Raw genomic sequence first — 12,687 nt, 5'->3', positions numbered from 1 at the left:
CTAGAATTGCATCAATGAGTAAACATTCTTTTAGAAACCACAGTTTTACTTAAAACCCTGTGTTAAAAAAATACCCATTAAGGTAAAAAAAAAATTTTTTTTTTAAAAATTTTTTTTTCAACGTTTATTTATTTTTGGGACAGAGAGAGACAGAGCATGAACGGGGGAGGGGCAGAGAGAGAGGGAGACACAGAATCGGAAACAGGCTCCAGGCTCTGAGCCATCAGCCCAGAGCCCGACGCGGGGCTCGAACTCACGGACCGCGAGATCGTGACCTGGCTGAAGTCGGACGCTTAACCGACTGTGCCACCCAGGCGCCCCAAAATTTTTAATGCTTGTAATGTGAACATACTCCAGAGGTCTGTTTTTAACCTGACATTGTTTTAAGAGAGTTACAATTATTACAAATGAAAATATAGAAAACATGAAGTCCATAAACTGAGTATCTTCAACTTACCTCAAGTGGCATGAGTCTAATTAGTGTTGCAAAGCACTGTGTAGCCATGAATCTTACACTGTCTGTCTGATCACTCATTCTTCCCAACACAGGCACAACTAAAAGGACAATATACGGAACAATACCAACATCCAGCTGTTCCATTACACCTGAATAAGTTATTAAGGAAATTTTCAAGCTATTCTGAGGTAATTATTTTCAAGTTGATACACCAAGATTGTAACTTGTAACATGCTTCCTCACTTTCTCATCTATATCATGAGGGAATAGACTCCCTCAAGATCCTTGATTCAATTATAACAGCATTTGTACACTGTTGCTCTTTTGTAAACATCATTTAACTTTCTCTTAGGACTATAAAATTGTTTATCATCTGAGAAATGCTAGAGGTTTCAATCAGGTTTTTCTCATAGAAAAATTCTTTCAAGTTTCTAAAATTCCAACACCAAAATAAAGTGAGTTACATTGCCAGCAAGGGAGCACAATTCAATGTCACTCAAAGATTAATTCCAAATTTCCCACCAGGATCTTGACAATCATAACTGGACATAGCAGGGCCCAGTAAGTTCAGTCCTCCTGCAATCTTCAGCATTTCTGAACCAGAGTTTCTATTGATTTGATCTCCATCCATCTTTCTTGCTCTTAGAAATATCTTTCAGATACTTCGAGTTAAAGAACATCAATGGATGCTGTACCAATAGCAAAAAGCTTGCTTATGTATTTCCAGTTATTTAGTAGTCATTTTCCACCCACATAATGAACTTTGAAAACATATTTATAATATACAGACTACATACACAGTACCTAATTAGTATTAATAAGACACTAATTATAAACCAGTAGATCGGTTACTAGAAATATGTTTCATAAGTATATACAATTATTTTTGCCTATTAAAAAGATCTCTTAAAATAGTAACTCTTCAAACATTCTGTGTGAAAATTTTCATAATAAAATGTAAATATATTTGTAATGTATTTATAATACAATATAAAGATACTTTCATATGAAATGTAACAAAGCAGTTTTCTTTTGGGAACAACACAGGTTATTTATGAACATACTTTAATAAGTCAATTTTATTTCAGTCATCCTTAAATAAAATGAATATAATTTCTAACATTTGTCAAATTAAAAAAGGATACATGCAAGTGCTTCAATTGCACCCTCTTGTTTGATATTGTCATCAATTGCCCCCAGCCATGGAAGAACCTTCTCCAAAAAAATATTCATGGTTTCCATGGTAGCTATTTTGCTCATAATGCCTACACAACGAGCAGCCATGTGCCTCACTGCAGTGCTGGGGTATTGAAGGCACATATAAAGATGAGGCAAATGCTGTACCAACTAAAAACAAAAAGTTTAAGACAATCAGAATATTCATTAGGGGGTGTTTAAAATATACCTATAATAGCCCATACTCAGAGGTTCTCAATATTCTAAATGGCTCTAAATCCAAGAGTATCTCCAATTACCTCAAACATTATTGTCAAAACATCTTCGATAAAAAATTAATCTAAATCTAAATTAATATATTAAAACTCTTCTTAAAAGACAGGTGCAGGGGGCGTCTGGGTGGCTCAGTCAGTTGAGCGTCTGACTCCACCTCAGGTCATGATCTCACAGTTCATGAGTTCGAACCCCACATGGGGCTCTCTGCTGTCAGCATGGAGCCTGCTTCAGATCCTATCTCCCTCTCTCTCTCTGTCCCTCTCCCACTCACACTCTCTCTCTTTCTCAAAAATAAACATTAAAAAAAAAGATTCTCTTTCTCTCTCCCTCTGCCTCTCTCCCCCGCTCGCACTTGCTCTCCCTCTCTCTAAAAAAAGAAAAGGTGCAGAACTTCACTCTTCATTTTCTTCCCTTAAGGCAGCAGGGTTCACATCAAAAGGCTCTAAGATTCTCCCCTTGGGAGGGGAAATGATACCACACATCACCAGTCCCCTCCCAATTTGGTAGCTCTGGCTTAGGTTTAAGTACTTACTTTTTTGTTTGTTTGTTTTAAGTAAGCTTCATGCCCAATATGGGGCTTGAACTCATGACCCTGAGATCAAGAGTCACATGCTCTACCAACTGAGCTAGCCTGGCACCCCTAAATACGTACTTCCTATTCACTGAGTTGAGTGATCCTGAACTCGTTCTAGGCACCATCCTTTGGTAAGTACTTTCCACTTTAACTTCCTGGCTTACCACAGGCATTATGATCACAGTAGCATGATATATCTCATTAATGAAAGCCTACTGCATGGAACACCAGGATTTATGTTGATTAAGAGCCAGGTACAGGCTCAACAGACTAGCCTTACAGCTCTGATGACTGTTAAGCTGATCATAGAAGGGTGAGAGCATACAGATTCTGCCCTTCTCTACTAATGATAAATCAACAAAATTTAACATGAAAAAGACAGAAGTTCATTACTATACAAATAGAAAAGATTCGTTCTTCTCTCTCTCCTAGATTCTCCCTTTTCTGTTAACATGAATAAAGAACAGGAGCTAGCGCACTTAACAATGCTATATACTGCAGAGCTTCCCACTGCAGTTACATGGAAAGAATACGGTTTTCTTCTATGGAAAAAACAGACATTTAATTCTCTATTCTATTTTTCTCCTGCCACAATTTTTTTTTGTAAGAAATATTCATTTTAATATACAATAGTCTACAAACCAGTGTTCTTTCTTTGCCACTGACTAGCTTTATCTCAGGCAGGTAACTTCCTTCTACCTTTATACTTAGAATTTTTATCACCTGTTAATTAGAGTTATATTATTAACATGGCATAAATTAATAGGGCCATAACTTCCTTTCTGTTTACACCTGGCTTCTGTGTCATCAGAGCCCTATTCCCACTGCTCTGTATTCAAAGCTCCCAAAGTGGGTTTTCTTTAACGTCTGTGCACCCAGCTCTGACTCGAAGCCCTTAAGAAATGTGCTGTCCTCTTATGTGGATCCTGAGAAACTTAACAGAAACCCATGGGGGAGGAGAAGGAAAAAAAAGAAAAAAAAAGAGGTTAGAGTGGGAGAGAGAGCCAAAGCATAAGAGACTCTTAAAAACTGAGAACAAACTGAGGGTTGATGGGGGGTGGGAGGGAGGGGTGTGTGGGTGATGGGCATTGAAGAGGGAATCTTTTGGGATGAGCACTGGGTGTTGTATGGAAACTAATTTGACAATAAATTTCATATATATATAAAAAAAAAAAAAGAAATGTGCTGTCAATAAAGAAGGAATCTAGTTATAACACATAAAAGAAAATGCAATTACTAGGGATGACATCAAAGTTACATTTTTTAAGCCTTAAGACTTTTTAATAAAACCATTTGTTTTATTAGAAAAAAACTACACTTGCAGTAGTTAGTTACCAAGGGATGAAGCTCAGAATCCATTGATGCTGCTGCGGTTTCAAAAACTTGCAGAGAATTCACCAATTCTTGGGCAGGACCATCTCCCTTTTCCAAGAGGGACTTTCCATCTATTAAAATATATTGATTTAAGTGTGTATCACCTTGCAAATAATTTTACAAAGTCCAACTCAGAAAAACGTACACACCAAAATTATTAATGTTGATTGTATTCCTCAATGGTCCAACCATAGCATCCCAGAGATGTGGCAACTTCACTGCCATTTCACCACCAAAATGCTTCACTATAGTTGTCAAGGCAAATTCAGCTCCTCTCCGCTGAACCAGGTAAGGCTTCTGGGCCTAATATGAAATGTTAGTTGAAAAGAGAATTTTGGAAAAAACTATAATGCATTTGAAATTCTATTAAGAGAATTTAACCAATTAAGCAACTAAACATATTTATCATTATAAACATATTTATCACTATAAACACCTTTCAACAATTAAATTTACATGAACATAAAACCCCAAACTAGAGTTTTATATCCAAAGTAAAATAATTCTTTGGAGCTGGAAATAAAGAATATGTGCTGTTTATAGAGATAGTCCTAAGTGACATGTTCTTTAGTTCTTCTCCCTTCCCAAAGAAACTTAGCAGTTAGAAGATAAGGAGAGAAGATGATCTGTCCTTATATTTATATTCACTTAAGGGATCCTATAAGAGCATCTGTTTTATCTAATCACAAGATTAGTTGCCTCTTACTCAGCAATAATTTCAATATAATACAAAAAAAAAAAAAACCCTGCCTCCCCAAAAGAGGCATATATTTTTACAATTATTTTTAACTAAAGGAAGAACTATGCAAGCCATAGAGATATAAATATCAAAGTCACAGTAAATTTTTTATTAAAATTATGTAATGAATAGGATAGTTGAAAAATCACTGATAGAAGATTTTAAAACAAATACAGGTAATAAGATTTTAATTTAAAAAGGAAACTTAAAATAGGTCTGTATGTTACAGAAATATATTAAACACATGTCTTTTAGCTTTGATAATTTATTGCTGAACTCAGGTAAGTTTCTAGGTCATGCAACCTAAAGAGCTACCTAGAACATTCATTTCACTGTTAATAATGGAACTGCAAAAATTTCAAAAACCAAACACTTTTTAAGTTATCTTTAAAGAAGATAATACTGTAGAACAAGTAGACCAAACAGAAAAGAAAGCCAAATAGATATTCACATACATGAAGCATGAGCTACAACAAAGGTGCCATTATAAATCAGGGAGAGAAGGATTCAGTAATGTGATAACTGGCTGTTCATGTGGAAAAATAAATTTAGATCCCTACCTCACATCACACACTGTAAATTCCACGCTGACTAAAAGTCAAGCAGGCAATAATTATTTGACACTTATAAATTAAGTATCAACAGAAATTTGTAAAGAAGCTTGCAGTTTTTCTGGATCATGTTGTGAAACTACTATGAAAGATTATTAATTCCAGTTCTTTCACTTTGAAAAATATAAAAATACAATACTGGAGGCTCATATGACAATTTAGCTCTCAATCTGTAAGATATCTGTTTAATAATCAGTGTAGTCAAAAACAAAACACCTATTTACCTCATCAAGTTCAACAAGGATGTTTCCACTACTTCCTGCAGGAAGATCAGCTATTTGAGCTTTTACTGCTTTGGGGGTAGGACCTCGCCTACTTGTGATAGCAAAAGCAGCTTTCTGATGCCTGTAGAGTGTAATTATACCTCGGTGCTTGGTGACCGTATGGTGCATCCCATCTTTTTCAGAGTTGGATCCTAAAAGGAAAAAAGTTAAATAACTTTTTAAGGATAATATAGGTGACCAAACGCTTCCTGCTCCAAAAGAGATACAACATATTTTTAAAACTATGTCTTTTAAGCCTCAATTTCTAAAAGCCAATGACATTTTCTTTAGACAATGAAATGGTAGCAGAACAGTCAATAATTTGTAACATTAATTGTTTTGATATTTGCATAAGACTATACTTAATACAAAGTTGTAGAATCATGTTAACAAGAAATAGAACACACAAGAATGATTTGGGGCCTTCAGTTAAAGTATATTAATTTTTAAAAAATCAACGACTGCTTCTAGGCATAAAAAGAAAATTAAAAACATTGCAAGAAATGTCTGTTCTCTCTAAAAGAAATGTCCATAGTCACCATAAATTCAGAGACATCGACCACTGCAAAATATTACTGGCTCAAATAGCATAAGGGGGTGACAGGAGTGGGGCTGGGGAAAGACTGTCACCCTATTATAGTTTTAAGATGTTAATATTCAAAATGCAACTTTCCTCTTCCAGTTTGTTCACATATTTTTCAATACATATACCATACTAAAGTTGTAAATTTATTACATTTTGAATAACTTGCTTTTCCAAAATCCTACTAACAAAAATAAGTAAATCATATTGGACTAAGGCATGGAAAGAAACATTGGTCCTTGATACTATAGAAAGCAATTCTTATTTTCCGGATGAAATCAGAATGGCTACACATTATTTACTAAAGGTAACAGAGTTCACTTATCTTACAAAGCATGCACTAAAATAGAGAAACAAGAGTTTTATAGAAGAATTTGTATTCAACATTTGATACAATTACGTTTCTAGCCTCATTAATAGTAAAATCCTATAATGATGTTCTTGAAAGAGAGATTAAGGGTTAACACCTGTCTCACAGATTTCAGTCATCTTATATGAAATATCAGGGGTTTTTTTAGGTCTTTTATGAATACCTTGTTTGAGTTTAGAGGAATATATATATATATTTTTATATATATTATATATTTATATTTATTACCAATATATACAAAATGGGAAAAAGCTCTCACATAAACTGGATTTGTGCTTAAATGATACCTACAAGTCAATGAAAACAGATGTAAATGGTTAATTCTCTATCCCAAATGAAGGTTCAGACATATACCTTTAGAATTGTCTTGGCCACTCTGTGTTGGTACTGGACATGTGACACAAGGAGTTAGATATGGGTCCACACAAAGTGAGCTACAGAGGTTTTTAATAATTTTTGAATTGGGGCAGGGTGTCCTTGTTGTGCACTGCTGAAGGAGTTTTGCTATGCACTGAGCTGCATAGTTTTGCACCAGTGTATTCTCTTCTTTTTTAATTGTTTCCATTAATGGTTTTATGATAGGATTTAACTTCTCCGGAAGCTGCTGCAAACTCACAACTGCACACGCAGCAAAAGTATGCACTCTCAATTGCAACACTTGCCACTCCTGGTTGGTCTCTGTAACTGTCATTTGGACCTGCTGTCGTTTACTATCTAACTGCTGTAACACTTGAGGATTTAAATCAAAAGATGATGTGACTTCATTAAAAACAGTAGTGACCTATTAGAAAAAGAGAAATTAAAAATCATTAATGACATCAACCCCAAATACTCTGTAAACCAAAGGGCAACAGCAAGCTGTTTCAATTTTAAGTTTCACAAAATTTAGTATTGCTGGTATTCAGTAAACTAAAAAAAATGTCCAAACCTCCCAACTTTAAACTTGATTAATTTAACATTAGCACTGTATTCTCTAGGACAGTCTCCATGTGACACTATTACAATACCATTGACTATACTGCTTATGATACACTGTAAACCTGAAACTAATGGATCATTGTGTGTCAGCTATGGACACACAAAGTCTACTGAGATCAACAAAATTACCTATCCTTTACACATATCTGATAAGTCTAGGAGAACATTACACAGAAGGCCAACACAGTAGTCTGGTGAAATGAGAAAACTATCAACAAATATAAACTAACCTAATTAACAAATATCAAAACTCACAAATGTCCTTTCAGGGAAAAACTCTTCTTCTCAACTTAAAAACTTTGGGGGCAGCTACTGATAATTGGCTAAGTATTGCTAACTGGATTATTTTCATTCTTTCTTTGACCTCCCTTCCAGTAAAAATGCCCAAGTAGGAGGGGGCAAAAAAGGGAAAGAAATTGGTACAATATTCACGAATATTTTACTTACCAGGAGCTGCCTAAAGCTATAACCCTGTGACATCAGACTACTTTACAAGCCACATTAAAAGACTGCTCAATACATCTTTAACAACTCTGAGATCTAACTCACATACAAAAGACCCATCTGAAGTGTACAATTAAAAAGAAATAAAGTGTACAATTAAAATGATTTTTATTTTGTTAGAGTTGTACAACCATCACAATTTTAGAACATTTTCATCATACCCAAAATAAAATTCATACCTGTTAACAATCATTCTTCATTGCCTTCCAGCCCTATGCAACCATTTATCTATTTTCTATCTTTATATGTGTGCCTATTCTAGATATTTCATATGAATGGACTAATCCAGTACATAATCTTTTGTGACTGGTTTCTTTCATTTAGCACAATGCTTTCAAGATTCATCAGTACTGTAGTAATGAATGTAGTATTCTTTCCCGTTTCTTGCCAATTAATATCCTGCACTATATGGAAATATACCACATTGTATTTATCCATTCATTAGTTGATGGATATCTGGGTTGTTTCTACCCATTAGCTATTATGAAGTTATTTCATGAAGGTTAATGTACAAATTTTTGTGGGGACATGTTTTCTTTTTTTAAAATGTTTATTTGAGAGAGAGAGAGAGCGAGCGAGAGCATGAACGCACGAGCAGGGAAGGGGTGGGGGCAGGGGAACAGAGGATCCAAAGCGGGCTACACTGACAACAGAGAGCCCTACACACAGGGAGCCCTACATGGGGTTCGAACTCATGAACTGTGAGATCATGACTTGAGCTGAAGTCAGACGCTCAACCGACTGAGCCATAGAGGAGCCCCATGTGGGGCCATGTTTTTTAAATTACCATCTAAAGACTGTGTGAGGGCTTGCATAACAAAAATAGTCTTCTTGTTTGACAGGTAACTGTAATCACAGAGAGGCCCTATAAATAGGTCCAGTCTAAAGACTATTGGTCAGAGAAGCCTCCTCCATCAGGAGAACCTAATTTTTCAGACTTAGAAATGATCAATTCTGGGACTCCTAGGTGGCTCAGTCAGTTAAGTGTCTGACTCTTGATTTCAGCTCAAGTCATGATCTCATGGTTTGTGAGTTCAAACCCCATGTTGGGCTCTATGCTGACAGTGCAGAGCCTGCTTGGGATTCTCGCTCTCCCTCTCTCTCTCTCTCTCTCTGCCCCGCCCCTGCTCACTCACTCTCTCTCTCAAAATAAATAAATAAACTTTAAAAGAGAAAGAAATTATCAATTCTAGTATGGGCAAGACTGATAATGCTGGCCTCTTATAAAAAACAAAACAGGCACACAAGTAAGATTTTATCATTATAAAATATGAAATTTTTTAAATTGAGCTCTATCTGCTTGACCTTGTCAGTTTCCTCACTACACAGAAACACAATCACATACCACTTCTAGCTTATACTTTCCACTTTGTATTATCTGTTTTATTTATTCAACTTCTGCATAAGATTTATTGGAAACAGGACCTCACTGCTAAAAGTTTGAAAACACTGTCCTAAATGTAATATGCTTTTGTCAATTTTTAGTGATTCTAAGCAGCTAAGGAAAAGCTTTCCAATCAGCCCAAGTTCATTGATTCATTCACTCAGTACTCAAGTGTTTATTGAGAAATACTAAAAGATGAGTAAGACCTAATGTCTTCATAACCTCAAAACAATGTAGAGACTAATATGGGAGACAGACATATAAGTAAATAAGAAAACATAACATATAACTGAGGTAAGTGCAGGCTGCCGTGAGACACATTGGATGCTTAACTCTTCTCAGGTGATAAGATAAGTGGAGGCTTGTCCCACCGAAGTTAACACTTGTGATGGGTTTTTAAAGAATGGGGTAAGTCAGGAGTTGTAGGGTCATATTGGCAAACAGACTGAGGTGAGGATGGTAAGTGAGGCATTGTCCAGGGACCTAAAAACAGCTAATCATGGCCTGAGTGCAAGGTATAAATGGAAGAATGTCAAGAGATGAATTCTGGATAAGCATAGAGGGTGGAGGGTAGGGAATTCCTGACGAAACAAACGGGAGCTCAGACTCAGAAGGGAGAATGAGTGAGGCACAGAAAGTGAGTGAGCATATTGTATACGTCTGCAAGAAAGCTAACTACACTTAAGTGGAGGAAGTTTGAGAAATAGTAAGAGATGAGGAATTTATCTTTAATTATTTTTTTTATGAAATGTATTGTCAAATTGGTTTCCATACAACACCCAGTGCTAAGAGATGAGGAATTTAAAGGTGTGAAAAGAAAAACAAAAAGTAAAATAAAGGAAAATAAAGGAAAACAAAAATAATGTTTTTAAGCAGGGGAGGGATGCCTTCAGAGTGGCACTAAAGGACTTTACAAGTCTAGCACAACATGCAGGATGAAATGGACCAGAGACCACCTAGAGCCTTAGAGATGAGTCAGGACCTAGTCATGAAGTACTATGGCCCTTGACTGGGTTGTCGCAATGAAAACAGGGAAAAGATGAACATATGAGGCTTTCTGGAAGAAAATGGTAACAAGATTTGCAACTGTGGATTTAAAAAGGAATTTTACTGTTAAAAAAATTCCAGTTTTTGGGGCGCCTGGGTGGCTCAGTCAGTTGAGCTCCGACTTCGGCTCAGGTCATGATCTCACGGTTTGTGAGTTCAAACCCCGCGTTGGGCTCTGTGCTAACAGCTCAGAGCCTGGAGCCTGCTTCTGATTCTGTGTCTCCCTCTCTCTCTGTCCCTCCCCCGCTCATGTTCTGTCTCTCTCTGTCTCAGAAATAAACATTACAAAAAAAATTTTTTTTTAATTCCAGTTTTGGTTATGTTAAGCTGAAGTGACAGTGAGATATCCAACTAAAAATGCCTAAAAGAACAACATCAAGGGGCGCCTGGGTGGCGCAGTCGGTTAAGCGTCCGACTTCAGCCAGGTCACGATCTCGCGGTCCGTGGGTTCGAGCCCCGCGTCGGGCTCTGGGCTGATGGCTCAGAGCCTGGAGCCTGTTTCCGATTCTGTGTCTCCCTCTCTCTCTGCCCCTCCCCCATTCATGCTCTGTCTCTCTCTGTCCCAAAAATAAATAAAACGAAAAAAAAAAAAAAAGAACAACATCAAGAGATCAAGAGAAGATAGCAAAGCACATGGGTAAGAACTAACTTGTGAGAATGATAAGAGATAAAAATCTTAGGGAAACACTCATATTTGGAAGGTAAGAGAAAAAACAGGATTCAGTGAAAAATTTAAAAAGCAGTGGCTCTTAGCCAAGGCTAAGACTAACCTTTTAAAATTGCCCTTCTCCCAAAAAATATAAATAAAAAAATAAAATTGCCCTTCCTGGGTGGGGAGATGGATGAAATAGGTGATGGGGATTTTGAGAAAAACACCTGTCATGATGAGCACCGGGTGTTGTATGGAATTGTTGAACCACTATATTTTACAACTGAAATTAATGTAACACTGTATGTTAACTAACTGGAATTAAAATAAAAACTTAAGCAATCCCTATCAAAATAACACCAGCACTCTTCACAGCTAGAACAAACAATCCTAAAATTTGTATGAAACCAGAAAAGACCCCAAGTAGCCACAGCAATCTTGAAAAAGAACACCAAAGCTGGAGGCATCACAATCCCGGACTTCAAGCTGAATTACAAAGCTGTAATCATCAAGACAGTATGGTACTGACACAAGAACACTCAGATCAATGGAACAGAATAGAGAACCCAGAAATGGACCCACAAACGTATGGCCAACTAATCTTTGACAAAGCAGGAAAGAATATCCAAGGGAATAAAGACAGTCTCTTCAGCAAATGGTGCTGGGAAAACTGGACAGCAACACACAGAAAAATGAACCTGGACCACTCTCTTACACCATACACAAAAAGAAACTCAAAATGGATGAAAGACCTAAACACAAGACAGGAAGCTATCAAAATCCTAGAGGAGAAAGCAGGCAAAATCCTCTATGATGTCAGCCGTAGCAACTTCTTTTTTAAAATTTTTTTTTCAACGTTTATTTATTTTTGGGACACAGAGAGACAGAGCATGAACGGGGAGGGGCAGAGAGAGAGGGAGACACAGAATCGGAAACAGGCTCCAGGCTCCGAGGCATCAGCCCAGAGCCTGACGCGGGGCTCGAACTCACGGACCGTGAGATCGTGACCTGGCTGAAGTCGGACGCTCAACCGACTGTGCCACCGAGGCGCCCCAGCCGTAGCAACTTCTTACTCAACACATCTCCGGAGGCAAGGGAAACAAAAGCAAAAATGAACTTCTGGGACCTCATCAAGATAAAAAGCTTCTGCACAGCAAAGGAAACAATCAGCAAAACTAAAAGACAACCGACAGAATGGGAGAAGATATTTGCAAATGACCTTATCAGATAAAGGGTTAGTATCCAAAATCTGTAAGAACTTATCAAACTCAACACCCAAAAGACAAAGAATCCAGTGAAGAAATGGGCAAAAGACATAAATAGACACTTCTCCAAAGAAGACATCCAGATGGCAAACCAACACGTGAAAAAATGCTCAATATTACTCATCATCAGGGAAATACAAATCAAAACCACAATGAGATACTACCTCACACCAGCCAGAATGGCTAACATTAACAACTCAGGCAACAAAAGATGTTGGGGAGGATGCAGAGAAAGAGGATCTCTTTTGCACTGCTGATGGGAATGCAAACTGGTACAGCCACTCTGGAAAACAGTATGGAGGTTCCTCAAAAAATTAAAAATAGAACTACCCTATGACCCAGCAATTGCATTACTAGGTACTTATCCAAGGGATACAGGTGTGCTGTTTCGAAGGGACACATGCACCCCAATGTTTATAGCAGCGCTATCAACAACA

The 12,687-nt window shown here is 37.0% G+C and overlaps 1 protein-coding gene across 1 annotated transcript in view; it reads right to left on the bottom strand.

The window, feature by feature from the left end:
• The window catches only part of BTAF1 (B-TFIID TATA-box binding protein associated factor 1), a 103,675-nt gene that overhangs the window by 40,410 nt on the left and 50,578 nt on the right, over window positions 1-12,687 (bottom strand). The window contains exons 15-20 of the mRNA XM_040486909.1: window positions 6,778-7,204; window positions 5,432-5,622; window positions 4,007-4,160; window positions 3,819-3,928; window positions 1,603-1,804; window positions 458-606 (exon numbers count right to left, since the gene is read on the bottom strand). Of these exons, the coding sequence (XP_040342843.1) occupies window positions 458-606; window positions 1,603-1,804; window positions 3,819-3,928; window positions 4,007-4,160; window positions 5,432-5,622; window positions 6,778-7,204 (1,233 nt within the window). The remainder of the gene's footprint in view (window positions 1-457; window positions 607-1,602; window positions 1,805-3,818; window positions 3,929-4,006; window positions 4,161-5,431; window positions 5,623-6,777; window positions 7,205-12,687) is intronic.

This window comes from Herpailurus yagouaroundi, unplaced genomic scaffold (genome assembly GCF_014898765.1).
Source record: "Herpailurus yagouaroundi ecotype Mexico unplaced genomic scaffold, PumYag 163, whole genome shotgun sequence".
NCBI lineage: Eukaryota > Metazoa > Chordata > Mammalia > Carnivora > Felidae > Herpailurus > Herpailurus yagouaroundi.
This window is presented reverse-complemented; position numbering and strand designations above follow the sequence as displayed.